The sequence below is a fragment of the Sminthopsis crassicaudata genome, chromosome 1, assembly GCF_048593235.1.
Source record: "Sminthopsis crassicaudata isolate SCR6 chromosome 1, ASM4859323v1, whole genome shotgun sequence".
Lineage (NCBI taxonomy): Eukaryota > Metazoa > Chordata > Mammalia > Dasyuromorphia > Dasyuridae > Sminthopsis > Sminthopsis crassicaudata.
The window spans coordinates 691,628,166-691,643,319 of NC_133617.1; the positions used below are offsets into that span (position 1 = coordinate 691,628,166).

Sequence of the window (15,154 nt, forward strand, 5' to 3'; positions counted from 1 at the left end):
ATACTAAGATTAGATCAAAATGGGTCCAAGATTTAGGCATAAAGAACGAAATCATAAATAAATTGGAGGAACATGGGATGGTTTACCTCTCAGACTTGTGGAGGAGGAAGGAGTTTGTGTCCAAGGGAGAACTAGAGACCATTATTGATCACAAAATAGAACATTTTGATTACACCAAATTAAAAAGTTTCTGCACACACAAAACTAATGCAAACAAAATTAGAAGGGAAGTAACAAATTGGGAAAAAATTTTTACAGTTAAAAGTTCTGATAAAGGCCTCATCTCCAAAATATACAGAGAATTGACTTTAATTTATAAGAAATCAAGTCATTCTCCAATTGATAAATGGTCAAAGGATATGAACAGACAATTTTCAGATGATGAAATTAAAACTATTTCCACTCATTTGAAAGATTGTTCCAAATCACTATTGATCAGAGAAATGCTAATTAAGACAACTCTGAGATATCATTACACACCTGTCAGATTGGCTAAGATGACAGGAACAAATAACGATGAATGTTGGAGGGGCTGTGGGAAAACTGGGACACTGATGCATTGTTGGTGGAGTTGTGAAAGAATCCAACCATTCTGGAGAGCAATCTGGAATTATGCCCAAAAAGTTTTCAAAATGTGCATACCCTTTGACCCAGCCATACTACTACTGGGCTTATACCCCAAGGAACTACTAAAGAAGGGAAAGGGACCTGTATGTGCCAAAATGTTTGTGGCAGCCCTTTTCATAGTGGCTAGAAGCTGGAAGATGAATGGATGTCCATCAATTGGAGAATGGTTGGGTAAACTATGGTATATGAATGTTATGGAATATTATTGTTCTATAAGAAATGACCAACAGGAGAAATACAGAGAGGCTTGGAGAGACTTACATCAACTGATGCTGAGTGAAACGAGCAGAACCAGAAGATCATTATACATGGCAACAATGATACTGTACGAGGATGTATGCTGATGGAAGTGGATTTCTTCAACATAGAGAAGAGCTAATACAATTCCAATTGATTAATGATGGACAGAACCAGCTACATCCAGAAAAGGAACACTGGGAAATGAATGTAAACTGTTATTTTTACCTTCTGAATCCAATTCTTCCTGTGCAACAAAAAATTCGGTTCTACACACATTTATTGTATCTAGAATATACTGTAATATATTTAACATATATAAGACTGCTTGCCATCTGGGGGAGGGGGTTGGGAGAGGAAGGGAAAAAATCTTAATAGAAGTAAGTGCAAGGGATAATGTTGTAAAAAATTACCCATGCATATGTACTGTCAAAAAAAATGTTATAATTATAAAATAAAATAAAAATTAAAAAAAAAGAAAAAAAGAAAAAAAAAGAAAGAAAAATCATATGCCATGTCTTAAGTCTCCGATAGTATAAATATATTAATTGACTCCTCAAATAAGGGCTACCTTCTAAATATATATGTTATTCCCTCTTTTAACCCATTCTTGATGAGAGTAAGATTCCAGAACTACTGTTCTCCTTTCTCCTAACTTCTTTTATATCAACATTTCCTTTAATGCCTCATTTGCAGGAGATTACTCCTATTTATCTCTCTCTACACAGTTTTATTTTTTTAGAATCACCTCATCATACTCAGTTTATCTCATAATTTTCTTTCAAAATACTAAAATAGGGGCAGCTAAATGGCACAGTGGGTAGGGCACTGGATCTGGAGTTAAGAGGATCAGAGTTCAAATACAGCCTCATAAAGTTAACACTAGCTGTGTGACCATGGGCAAGCCACTTAATCCTAATTGCCTCACAAAAGACATTAGAAGGTATAAACTTTCTTCTAAGTTCAGAAAGAAGAGGGCAAGGAGATTGGGTAGAAAAGAGGAAGGATTCTTGAAGGATTAGTTAGGTTAAGGAACAGGAGGGCAAGGTAGTGAGTAGAAGTAAAGCAGAAAAGTGAGGAGAGATAGGGTAAATAGGTGAGAAGAATAGGGAGGAAGAATAGGAAGGAGGAAAATCATCAGCCTCACTTGCTCCTCCAGAGTCATCTGGGTCCAGTGGCTGAAAATCAGGATGACTTGGAGATGATCCTGCATGCAGTGGGAGCAGAACACTTATAACAACTTTATATATGGGCGGGAAATATTGCAAAAAGGTCCTTTAACAGGGGGGAATGGTTGATCTAAAGGAAAGTATTGTCAATGGTGAAATTTCAGGCATAGGGACTGGATTGATCAGGAATTTTTTGGGGAGGAGTGAGGACAAGGTAATGGAGTATTTTTCCTTCCTATGTTATCAATCTTGGAATCATCATGTACCATCTTCCCCCCCTCTCTCTGCCCCAACATCCAATCCAATCAATTTGCCTTGTCAATTTTCCACACTGAGCCATATTTCTAGCTCAGGCCTTCACCCCTTTCACCTATAACAAAATAGCTTTCCACTTGGTTGCCCATAGCCAACTACTTCCAAGAGACAATTGTTACAATTCCAAAGTGAGCATTTAAGCTTTGGACATAAGCAAATGCAATATATTAAATTTTGATGTATTATTTTGTTGATTGTTGAAACTTAAGAAAGTAATGAAAATTGTAACCATACAAATGAACTTAAAAGTCCCTGGTTGGAACTCTTTTTTCCCCCTAGGAAGGAAGTTAAACATTTACTACCACAGTTCTTATTCTCTTATAAGAGAATACTTTCTCTTTTAATCTTAATAATCTTTTAACTTTATTTTATATTTCTCCTGGATGTTATAAGTCAAATTTTCCCTTAAGCTTGTCACAAAAACTTGAAAGTCTTTGAATTCATTAAATATCTTTTTTTCAGGATAATACTTAAGCAAGGGTAAATTATCCTTGATTGTAACCCTAGCTCTTTTGCTCTACAGAATATAGTTTTGTAAGACCCTATGGTCCTTCAAAGTAACTACTGCTAGGTCTTGTATAATCTTCACTTTGGCTACATGATATTTAAAATGTTTTCTTCTTGTTGTTTCTAATACTTTTTCCTTAATCTAGAAGTTCTGAAACTTAGCAATGATATTACTGTAAGTATTCCTCTTGTGATCTCTTTCAGATCATGATCAGTAGATCTTTTTCTATTTCTATTTTGCCTTCTTGTTGCAGGATTTCCAGGAAATTATGTTTAATAATTTCTTGCAATATATCAAAATTGGTTTTTGTTATTCACAATTTTCAGGTAGTCCAATTATTTTTATATAATTTCTTCTAGATCTGTTCTCCAGATCAGTCATTTTTCTAAGTCCACTTCTTCTATTTGTTTACTCTTTTGATTTTGTTTTATGATTTCTTAGTGTCTTAGAATATTGTTAGCTTCTTCTTACTCAATTTTAGTTTGCAAGGAATAATTTTCTTCCTTAAGTTTTTGGTTTCCCCCCACCCCCTGCCCTGAGGCTGGAGTTAAGTGACTTGCCCAAGGTCACACAGCTAGGAAGTGTTAAGTGTCTCAGACCAGATTTGAACTCAGATCCTCCTAAATTCAGGGCTGGTGCTCTATCCACTGGGCCACCTAGCTGCCCCCATTTCCTCAAATTTTTGATTCTCTATTTCCAGGTGGCTGACATTCCTTTCGTAATTTTCTTGATTTTCTTCGATTGCTCTTAATTTTTTCCTCCATCTCATTGATTTTTAAGATCCTTCCAAAAATGAAGATTTTTTTAAAAATATGTTTCCATATTTCCATACTGAACAATAAGGGCAAGGTGGGAAAGGATAAGGACAAGGTGGCCAAACTTAGGGAGCAAAGTGTCAAAAGCTTTTACAAAATTGATTCCTCTATCTATTTCCTTTTTTGGAAATGGGTGGGGTTTGGATGGAGCCAAGCTTTAAATGCAAATAACTGTAATGAAGTAATAAGGTATAAGTAACTGGCCAGAAGAGAGGTGGAAGGTGGGATGGAAAAGCACATCCATATCTGAAGTTGGTGAGTGAATGGTGCAAGGCAGAAAGAGCTTGAAAAAGAAATTGGTAGGAGTTGCAAAACATACTTCACACTTATTCTTTGCTAAGAACCATTTCTTCCCTTTTCCATGATTCTGAGTACATTCTTGGCCATAGAGTAGGCAAGAAATCAGGGTGGTTGACTAGTTAACCCAGGGATGGAGCCTTGGGACAGAACTTTTGATTTCACTGACACAAGGAATTCCCAGATGATGAAACTCCCTTTACCACACCAGTTGGTACCTTCTCAGAAGTTTGTAATTTCAGAGAGCCGCCTAGGGCCTTTAGAGATTAAATGACTTCATCAGGATTACACAGCCAGTATGTATCAGAGGTAGATCTTAAACTTTAAGACCAACTTTCTTTTTTTTTCTTTCATATTTAATGTTATTTTTCATAATATATCTAAAATATTTTTTATCATTCATTTTTTAAAATTTTGAATTCCAAGTTCTCTACCTTCCTTATCACTGAGAAGGCAAGAAATGTGATATAGCTTATATACAAGCAATCTTGCAAAACCTATTTCTGTATTAGTCTATTGTGAAAGAAAAACAAGAAAAAAGTAAAAAACAAGAAAAATTTAAAAAAACTTTTTAAAAATGCTCCAATATATATTCAAACTCCATCAGTTCTTTCTCTATTCTAAGTCTTTTGGAATTGTCAGACCAGCTTTCCACCCAGTTTCACATGGTACCTCTCAAGATATCATTAAAGTAAGGAAAAGAAGGGTTATTTCTGAAAACAAGGACATGTCGGTAGAGAAGGTTAAGTCATATCAAAAGGCAGAGAGAGCAATAACAGGAAGAAAAGCTCTTAGGTATCATTTTCTCTGGCACCCCTCCCAGCAAGAGAGTACGTTTCCCTTAAGGCCACACTTGCAGGCTTACCTGAGTCATTGTGATTGTGTTGGGCTAGCCGTTGAGAAGAGTCTGAGAAGACACAATAGAAAAATAAAGTCTGTTGCAATGGGAGCAAATACTTCCCCCCCAAGCTCCCAAACAGCTCAGTTTTCCTCCAAAGAGGTAGTTTGGGGTATGGTTGCTGTAGATAAATGAAATTACACAGGCACAGATAAACTCTCAGAAGATAGAAAGCAGAGGCCCCAATTCTGCCTTCTCATATGATAAAATGACACAGACCACAGAGAGGGAGGGGGTATGAAGGAAAGTCTGGCACACAGTAATGCTGGCTGAAATGATCTGAGGTGAAGGTCAAACAGAAAAGGAAGTTTGGACAAAGGAGAAGAAGCGATATTGTATTAAAAACCATCTTTTAAAAATTCTTTAAAAAAAGAAGCAATTCTCCCCCTTGAATTCATTCATGGTTCTTCACTAAGCTGAAAAAAGAAAAGAAGAAATGTAATAAAAAAACAAGATGACAACAAGACTACAAATCAATAAGTGTTTAATTTTAAAAGTCAGGGGCAGTTAGATGGCACAATGAATAGAATATTGGACTTGGATTTAGAAAACCTGAGTTCAAATTCAGCTTCAGATACATATTTGCTATATGAGCCTGGGCAAGTCACTTAACCCTGTTTACCTCAGCTTCTTCATATGTGAAATGAACTAGAAAAGGAAATGGCAAACCATTCCAGCTTCTTTGCCAAGAAAATCCCCAAATGGCGCTGTGAAGAATGGAACATGACTGAAAGGACTGAATGAGAGCAATTTATTAGCTGTGTGACCCTGGGTCATTTAGCCTCTGTTTGCCTCATTTTGCCCAACTGTAAAACATAGATAAGGATAGCATCTACTTTCTAAGGTTCTGGTGAAGATCAGATGAGATATATGGAAAGTGCTTCCCTAATACCTGGCAAATAGGAACTTTCCTTGGTACCATGTCTTGCCTTGTCTTCCACCAGGAGTACAGAATTGAGAATAGAGCATGCATGAAGTCAGAATGATTGACTAAGTTAATCACAGATAAGGGTAAACAATTCAGAAAGACTATTCATCCCAAAAGCTTTAGAAACCCTTAAAAACTTAAGCTTTGGTACTCTTCCAGGAGGTGAAGGGGAAGGCTGGAGAATTAAATTTTAAAACAAAGCTGATTATATAAAATGTCAATTAATGAGACACTTCAAGGTGGTGGTAGTAGATTGGCCCAAGTTCTAGTCATCTATCTCTCTCTCTTATCACTTGTATATCCCTCTCCAACACAGGACAAAATGTGAGCAAAGAACTCCATTGTGAAAAATGCTCAGAGATTAGCTGAGCAAGTGAACTCTAGGGTCCAGTAATAGTTGAATTTATAATATAGAACTAATAGATTATGTGTGTCTAAGTTTAGAGAAAAACAGAAAAGGTTAGGAATCAGAGAGCTAGATTTGAGAGGCCCCTCTTCTGCCTTTTCCCAACTGGGGAAGCCTGATCAACTATTTTCACTTCTCTAAAACCAAGATTCCTCCTTGTAAAATGAGGAAGCAGTACTAGGTAATCTCAAAGCCCTCTTCTGGGTTAAAGAGTTTGGTTCAACTGATTCTTAGGAACTCCTCTAACAGAGTTGTGGAAAGAGACAAAGACAATCATATCAAAGACAAAATTTATGTCTCCATTCTTTGGCCAGCCAGATCCCATAATTACTTTCTTTCTGAAGTCTTCCCCTTACCTTATTTAATGTCCATATCTCAGGTAAAATGAAAGGTACGGAACCCCAGACAGATGAGAAACTTGTATTTCAAGATCTTAAATAAACAAATCTTTATTTGTGGTTGTAAAATTAACCCTTGGTGCTCATTGAGGCGAGCAATTCAAAATTATAATTATATATACTATATATAGTACCTAAAAGTCTGACAGAGGGAAGAAGGGTTAGATTTTGGGAGGTTGCAGAGCAAGTAGAAGCTCTGGGTTAAGGTTTGATATAGAGAATTTCTTTCTTACAGCTCAGGATGCTCTAAAGTTTATAGCTCTCTAAAACTGAAAAGGGTTTCATTGGGCAGTGGTATATTCCCTTTTAAAGTTCTTCAGGCAAAAGCTGAATGACCATCTCTCTGCAGTGAGATTCCTACTGGGATATGCGTTAGATAAAAAGACCTTTTGAGGTCTATCACTGACAGCTCCTGGATCTAGGATCAGCAATTTAGGTAAGAGTAGGGGAGGAAAGCCATTGTCCCCTTTTATTGCCACCTCTGCCTCCTAGGACTCTCTCAAGCCTGTCTGCCCATGGGCTAATGGCAGATTGGATCAGCATCCTCTCTTCTGATTCTACCTTTTCCACCATGTCAATTTCCGTAGTCCATCTCTCAAAAGGAACCAAGTATATGAAAACCTGGCATGCCATTTCAAACAGGTGGCCAATCCCTGGTCTTCTGAATGCTAAAAAAGCTAGATATAAGTAAAAGAAAAGTCCTTCAGTTATCTGGCTATTTTCAACTATCTGATCATGGTGAAGACAAACTTCTAGATAAGAGACTTAAAATCTGAGCTTTTTGTTCAGATGTTCTGGTATCATATTTGGACTTTGTTTTTTAATTAATTGCTTTATTTTTTTCTGGTTATAAATATATATTAATTCCTTTATTTCATATGAAGCTTCTTATTTTCAAAATACATGCATAGATATTTTTCAATATTCAACCTTGCAAAACTTTGTGCTTATTAATCTTTTTAATACATTTCTTTATAAATCATGTTGGGAGAAAAAATCAGAACAAAAGAAAAAAAAAAACTACAAGAGAAAAAAACCAGGAAAAAAGTGAACATAGCATGTGTTGATTTACATTCAACTTCTATAATTCTCTTTCTGGATGCAGATGGCCATTTGGACTTTGTTAAGAGAAACAGCACAAAGGTCATTTCAGCTTAAAAATGGACAGTGAATAACTAGCTTTTTATAAATCCTAAGTCAGCATCAGAAATTTTGTCCAAGCATTTTGCCCATATTGCTTATGGTTGCAATAACTCAGATAAAAAAGTTAAAGGAAAAAACAAACATTGACTATTCTGCAGGGTTATGCTCAGGTCTCATACTTTTCCCTTTGGATCTGTTATTATTCAGTGATGTAAGACTCTTGGACTGTACTATCTGAACTGGTTTGCTACTTCCTTCTCCAAGGGATTGTGGCAAATAGAGGTTAATGACTGACTCAGAATGACAAAGCAAGAAAGTGTCTGAGACCAAGTTTAAACCTAGTCTTTCAGGCCAAGTGCTCTATCCACCAAGTCACCTAACTGCCTCTTGATATTATGAAATTTTCTTTGAGAGGAAAAAGTTAAAAGATTCATAGTTATTAGAGGAAAAACCCTGAATTTGGAGTCAGAAAACATGGATTTGAAACCTCAGCTCTGCTACTTAACAAACTGTAAAATGCTGATTTAACCTCTCTAGGTCTTAGTTTCTCTAATTGTAAAATGAGTGCATGGGAAGATGACCACTAAAGTCTTTCTAGTTGTCAAATAGAAAAACCTGTAATCTTTATTGTTAATAGTATGAACAGTGGAACAGCTGGAGGACTTAGGTATAAAGCCTAGCTCTGCCACTTACTGTAGTGACTGACATATGGCACTTTAGACAAATCTTAAGTTTCCTTCTGGACAAAAAGTAAAAGGGTAGACCAAGATGACCTCTTAGATACCATCCAGTCCTAACTTCTACAATCCTAATAATTGTAAAAAGTTAAAACCTTGTCAATACTCTGCTTTTTAAAAAATAAAGAAACTATGGTCTGAAGAGCTTGCCATTTGATCAATAATAATTAACATTTATATCATGCTTACTCGTGTGCTTGACTAAGTATTTACAATTATTATCTCATTTGATCCTCACAACAACACCAGGTAGTAGTTGCTATCATTATCCCCATTTTACAAATGAGGAAACTGAGGCAAACAATGGTTAAGTAATTTGCCCAGGCCTACATAATTAGTAAATGTCTCAGACCACATTTTGAATTCAAGGCTTCTTGACTACCAGCCCCACATTTTGAGCCACCAAAGTCACAGCTAGCTTGGAATAGTCAAAAAAAGCTGGGTATCTCATCAATAATTAAATTGTTCTGAGGCCATTTACTCTGTCCTGTGAATAAGAAGAGGGAACTCTGATACTCTGTCCCTGTGAATAAGAGGAGGAATGCCCAGAATGCTGAGGTTGTAATTTGCTTGGAAACTTGTATCTGCTTTTGTTTCTCCATGGCACCAATAAGGGTTCTTGTGAGAAGAATGCTTTATAAAACTGAAAGCATCATAGAAATGCAAAGTTACACTATCACCAAATAAGAGCTGGTGTTGACCTTGAGAGTCATCTCATCTAACTGTCTCATTTTACAGGTAAAAAAACTGAGACCTAGAAAAAGAAAGTAGCTTATCCAAGGTCAAACAAGTAATTAACATAAAGAAGCAAAATGTTGACAGGCTTAAATAGTCATCTCGGTAGTTTTCAGTCCAATCAGGGTAAGGGAAACTTCTTCAGCATTTCTTCTCCACAGGAAATACATCTAAAGTCAACAGCCTAGGCCATCAGTGTCTAGTTATGAGAAAGAAAAATAGAAAACCACTTTCCTGGAAAGGTGAAGTGTCCCTAAACAAGCTTGAAAAGCTGACAATAAAACGCTTTTGTACAAGATCCACTCAAAGAGAGCTTGAGGGACTTGGGGAAGAGATGCCCTCAGAAATGAGGTATTAAAAATAGAAAGGGATGCAAAGTCTAAGTGAAGAAGACAAGAGGAACAAAATCTACATTAAATGTGTCAGTATCCTAAAGCCAGCAGAGGCTGCAGAAAAATGGAGGAAACTCCGGCTGAAATGGAGAGTTTTTAAAGCATAAGAGAATGACTCCTTACCTTCTTCTCTGCCCAGAGATACAAAGGAGATCAATTCTGCCCAGAACAGAGCTTTTCAGTAAGAAACAAACAAAAAAGATTGATGGGTGCAGTGTGTGAGATCAGATCTTCCCTGTTGCCTTAAGCAAGCAGCCCTGATGTATTTATTTCTCATTCTCTTTTTCTATACCCACCAAAAAAGAGCAAAATCATAAGAAAGTATTGGTGTGGAACTTTATGGTAGAACAGTCATTCATTTAATTAGAAAAAAAGATTTGTTTATTTAATTTTGAATTGACAGATACATTTCTTTTAAAACTTTTTTTTTTTTTGCTAAGGTAATTGGGGTTAAGTGACTTGCCCAGGGTCACACAACTAGGAAATAAAACATTTTTTTTTATTTTTATTTTCCAATTCCAAATTCTCTCCTTCCCTTTACCCCATTTTCTGCACTCTGAGAAAGCAAGAAATATGAGTCATTTTACATCTGCAGATAAGCATCAAGAGGAGTTTGGGGGAAAATACAAATTCAGTTTTGGATATGTTGGATTTCATATGTCTGTGATATAACTAGTTTAAGATGTCTAGTGGGTAGTGGGAGATGTGAGACTGGAGGGCAGTAGAAAGGTGAGCTAGAGAAATCAATTTGAGAATTAGCAGCATAGAGATAATAACTAACTCCATAGAAGTTAATGGGATTACCAGAGGAAACAGTATAAAAAAAGAAGAGAACCCATGTACAGAGATTTGGTGTCTCTCGAGCTTGAAGAGTTTACTGGAAAGGATAGTGACATGGTCATACCTGCATTTTTAGAAAATAACTTTAGGAACTTTGGGGAGACAATATTGGAGAGGGGAGAATCTTGTTGCAAGAAAACCAATTATAATTACACAGGCAAATGTTAGAGATGAGGGTCAGAACCAGAGGGATAGCCATATTAGTGGGCAGAAGGGGGGGAATACAACTTATTGCAGAGATAAAATTGGTAAGATTTGGTAACTCATTGTGAATGAGAGAGTGAGAAAGAATGATGAGTAAGATTAGTGAAAATTGAAAAACTGTGACATGAAGGAGGATGGCTCCATTGACAGAAAGAGGGAAGTTCAAAAGCATGTGGAATTTAGGAAGACAAAATATGTTTTGGACATATTGAGTTTCAGATGCCTCTGGGAGATCCATTTGAAATAGCTGATAAGCTGTATGATCAAGTGACTGGAGGGAGACAATGGCTAATTATGTAGATCAGGGAAGTCACTGATGAAAATTAAACCCATGAGATCTGAGGATTATACTTAAACATAGAACAGAAATTGACCCGGGTTAAAGCCTTAGGGCACATTCACAGTTAGAGAGTATATTATGGAATATGAACCAACAAAAGAAATGGAGAAAGGATCAGGGAGATAAAAAGATAACTAGAAGTGAAAAGTGTTGGGAAACTCCATGGAGGAAAGTATAAAAGACAAGGTGATAAACAAAGTCAAATGCTAGAGAGAGGAAAAGAAGAATGAGGATTTTGAAAAGACAGATTTGTCCATTAAGAAATCATAGGTATGTGGATAAGAGATGTATTTTTAATCAAACAAGAGATAAGGCGATTACAAAAAACAAAATATATAACTTTGATTACCTAAAACTGACAAGTTTCTGTACAAACAAAACTAATGTACCTAGTATAAGAAGTGAAGTGGCTGAATGTGGAAAAAAAAATCTTTGTATCAAATATCTCTAATAAGGGTTTGGTATTCAAGATAAATAAACATATAAATAGATGTAATATGTGTTAATATCATGTTTTCATGTACATATAAAACCAATAGCCATTCTCCAATACATAACTGGTCAAAGGATATGAACAAAACCGTTCTTAAGAGAATTGTAAAGCATTAACACGTACATGAAAAAATGCTCCATATTACTAATAAGAGAAATGCAAATCAAAGCAGCCCTGAGATTTCCAGAGAAGAAATGGAAACAGGTTGGCTTCCATCCTCATCATTCAAGTGAAACTCCTTTATGTGTATAAAGCATTTGATCCTGTTACTCTTTCTTCTTCTGGATACTCTCTCCTCTTGAGATTTTTGTGACAGTGATTTCCCGTAGTTCTTTACTTATCTGTCTGATCCTTGTTCTCATTCTCTTTTGTTGAATCTGCATCTATTTCCTACTTATTATGGGCTTCTTTCTCTTTTCTCTTTATACTATCTCATTTGAATTCAGGAATCTGACACTTACTAGCTATATAACTGTAAGCAAGTCATTTAACCCTTATTGCCTCAGTTCATCTGTCAAATGAACTAGAGAAGAAAATGGCAAATCACTCTAATATCTTCTTGACAAGAAAATCCCAAATGGGATGGTGAAGAGACTCAACAACAACAATATTCTGATACTTCACAAAGGCTAGAAAAGTACTGTCAGATACTCTTTAATGAAAAATTGTCCCTGGAGCAATGCAGAGATTGTACAAGGATTTTTCCTTGAATTATCAAGCTAGCACATCGGGACATAGAATACATTATCAGTGTCGCTATATTAGAACTAAGAAGGAGGATTTGGAGATCATAGTTCCAATTGAAAGGGACTTCAAAGGCCACTTACTTCACAACCCCTTCTAGTCTATACATCGGGACATAGAATACATTATCAATGTCGATATAACACAACTAGGAAGGAGGCTTTTGAGATAGGTGCAATTGAAAAGACTTCAAAAGCTACATCCTTCAACCAACCCCCTCATTTTACAGGCGGGGAAACGGAAGCCCAGGGGGATAAGGTGATTTGACCAGAGTCACACAGGTAGTAAGCCTCAGAGGTAGGTTTTAAGCTCAGATCCCCTGACTTAACACCGGTATATTAGTTCCATTATCTAGTCCTGCTACTTCACTTTTACAAATGAAGAAACCGAGAGCTATCGCGCTGAGGAGGGATGAATAGCCAGGGATTCTGGCTCCAAGGCCGGTGTTCTTTCCACCACCACAAGCTGCAGAAGCCGAATCCAAAAAAGGTTGGGAGTATCCGAGTTTGGGAGGCCTAAGACTCTCGGTAGAGACCTGGAGAGCGTGTGTGGAAATGCGGCCGCTCTTGACCCCAGGGTCTACTCTCAGCATCCCCGGATGCTCCTCCCCAAACGTAAACGGCTCTCACCTTTCTCGGGAGCAGAGATCTAGATCCAAGTTCAGCAAGTCACACACAGAGTACGACTTCTCCAAAGCATCTAGCTGCTTGCAACCTATCACGAGTTGCCTCGGCATCCGTCCCACAGCTAGCCAATGAGAATGCTGCTCCCGGAAACTCCTCGGTCCCTGAATGGACGTGGCCAGGGAAATCCCGGGCTTGCCACTCATAGGTAGGCTCGGGCTGGAAGTGGGCTGGCTTTCTGTTCACGTTCGCCAGGGACGCAATAATTTTTTGTCATTTTGCGCAGCTAAGGCGACTTCTTGAAACAGTCCCCATTGGGTGGGAAGAAGCTGCTCATTAAAACAACCCCAATCCCAGTCCTCGTTAATAGGAAGGCCAAGACTTAATTAGTATTAATTAATTAATTCCGTCTGGCCCCGGAAATGACAGCTTCTTCGTCCCCTAAGAAAAGGGTCCTCAGAAAAGAAATAGAGCATTGAAACAAATTAAAATACTAATAAAATATGCAGTGATCAAACTTGAAATGGGGAATTGAATAAATGAAAAAGCACTAACCAAACGCTATTTATCGGACATTCTGTAAGATTCTGGGGAGCCAAAGGGAGGAAAAGTTATGCCTTTATGCAGATGACATCCCAATAAGGAAGGGCAGCACGATATAGAGAGTGAGCGACCTATGCCTTTAGTCAGAGAAATGATGCAATATAGATGCTGTCAAGTGGGTCTAGATTTAAAGTACTATTCTTTACTTAAGATTCTTTGTTATAAAGAAGACTTTTCTGGGGTGGTGAGAATGGTGTTTTGGTTTGTTTTTAAGCAACAACATAACATGTATTTTGAGAGAGAGAAAGAGGAGAGGAGAGGAGAGGGGAAGGGAGGGTGGGGAGGGGAGAAAAAGAGAAAGAGAGAAAGAAAAGAGAAAAAGAAAGAGAAGAGAGAAAGAGAAAGAAAGGAAGGAGAGAGAAAGAAAAAGAAAAAAGAAAGAACAAGAAAGAAAGAAAAAGATTCAGACTCCATGGAGGATATAAATAAGTTACAATAATTACTTATATGGAAGAAGTGGCATAAAGGGATAACATAATACATGATCTGAAGAGGAGTTGCACTGTTCATATAGTAAATGAAACAAATAACAGATGGACAAATCATAAAGCAAATAATTCCTTCCCAGACATTCCAAAACAACGAAAAGATCAGAAGTCTGGCATTCGGTTTGTTGGCTCAAACTTAGATGGAAACTTTTTATGTGGATACTCCCAAAAAGCTGAGGATAGGTTGAGATCTCTGCCTTTGCCAGGAATATCTAAATTGGGATCAGCACATAGATCCATTGAAGCAATCATTGCTCACATTTCAGAAGTACTTTTAAATGAGCACTTTGCTTACTACTACATCCCAAAACAAAGTGTATAAGGATTATTCCCATTTTATATTTGTGCAAACAGACTCAAAGAGATCATATGAAGGCAGCTAAATGGCACAGTGGATAGAGCACTGATCAGGAGAACTTGAGTTCAAATGTGACCTTCCATTCTTATTAGCTGTGTGATCCTGGGCAAGTCACTTAACCCAGACTGCCTCCAAAATAAAACAAAGAGATCACATCTAGTCAGGATCACAGAACTAGCAGTATAAAATGGCATTAGATTTGGAATTACAGGATTTAGAGAAGGAAGACAAAGATCTCTTCTGTAGTCCAACTCCCTCATTCTACTCACTTAAAGAAACAAGTTCACAAGAATTAAATGAGTCACTTTGTAATATTCTTCTCTAAAATATAATCTTCTCTTGTTGGGGTTTCCTTGGGGTCTCTGGAGGCAGCCTTAGTTTCAGTTCAGTAATCACAAGTGCAGCCAGGGATTAAAGTCCAAATCCTTTATTGTCTCCTTCAAAGTCTTGTCTCTTTTCCTGGGGCTTAGTTAGCTTTCTTAGAGGTCTATCTCTCTCCTTGATTCCAAGAGCTCCTGCCACTAATCCTTTGCCTCTGTCGGCTTCTGCCTCTAGCTTCCTCCAAATGTCTCCAAATCCAAAGGTTTATGCTTCAACCTAAGCCAGCACAAAGGTGGAAGATGGAATGAATCTGTTTCAGCCTCAGAAAGTTTCTAGTGCACTTATCCTTTCTGGCCCTGACAGCTCCTCCTTATATGTTTCACACTGAGCATACACAAATCATTATATCACTAGGAAATCATTATTTAGTAGGATTAAACCAATGCTAAACTAGATTTAACCACTATCTCCTCAATTCCACTTACTTAGCACCTTGTAAGAATCCTAATATCACTCAACATCATCTGAGTAGGAC

General features: G+C 37.2%; 1 protein-coding gene across 4 annotated transcripts in view; it reads right to left on the minus strand.

Moving 5' to 3' along the window:
• Positions 1-12,987, minus strand: part of BLVRA (biliverdin reductase A) — a 47,908-nt gene extending 34,921 nt beyond the window's left edge. Inside the window, exons 1-3 of one of the 4 annotated variants that reach the window (XM_074283625.1) lie at positions 12,856-12,981; positions 4,834-4,875; positions 889-1,061 (exon numbers count right to left, since the gene is read on the minus strand). In XM_074283625.1, the coding sequence (XP_074139726.1) occupies positions 889-993 (105 nt within the window). In that variant the 5' untranslated portion in view covers positions 994-1,061; positions 4,834-4,875; positions 12,856-12,981. Of the gene's footprint in view, positions 1-888; positions 1,062-4,833; positions 4,943-12,855 lie in introns of those variants that run through there. The other 3 variants (XM_074283626.1, XM_074283628.1, XM_074283627.1) reach the window with 3 other exon arrangements.
• Between the last annotated feature and the right edge of the window lie 2,167 nt (positions 12,988-15,154).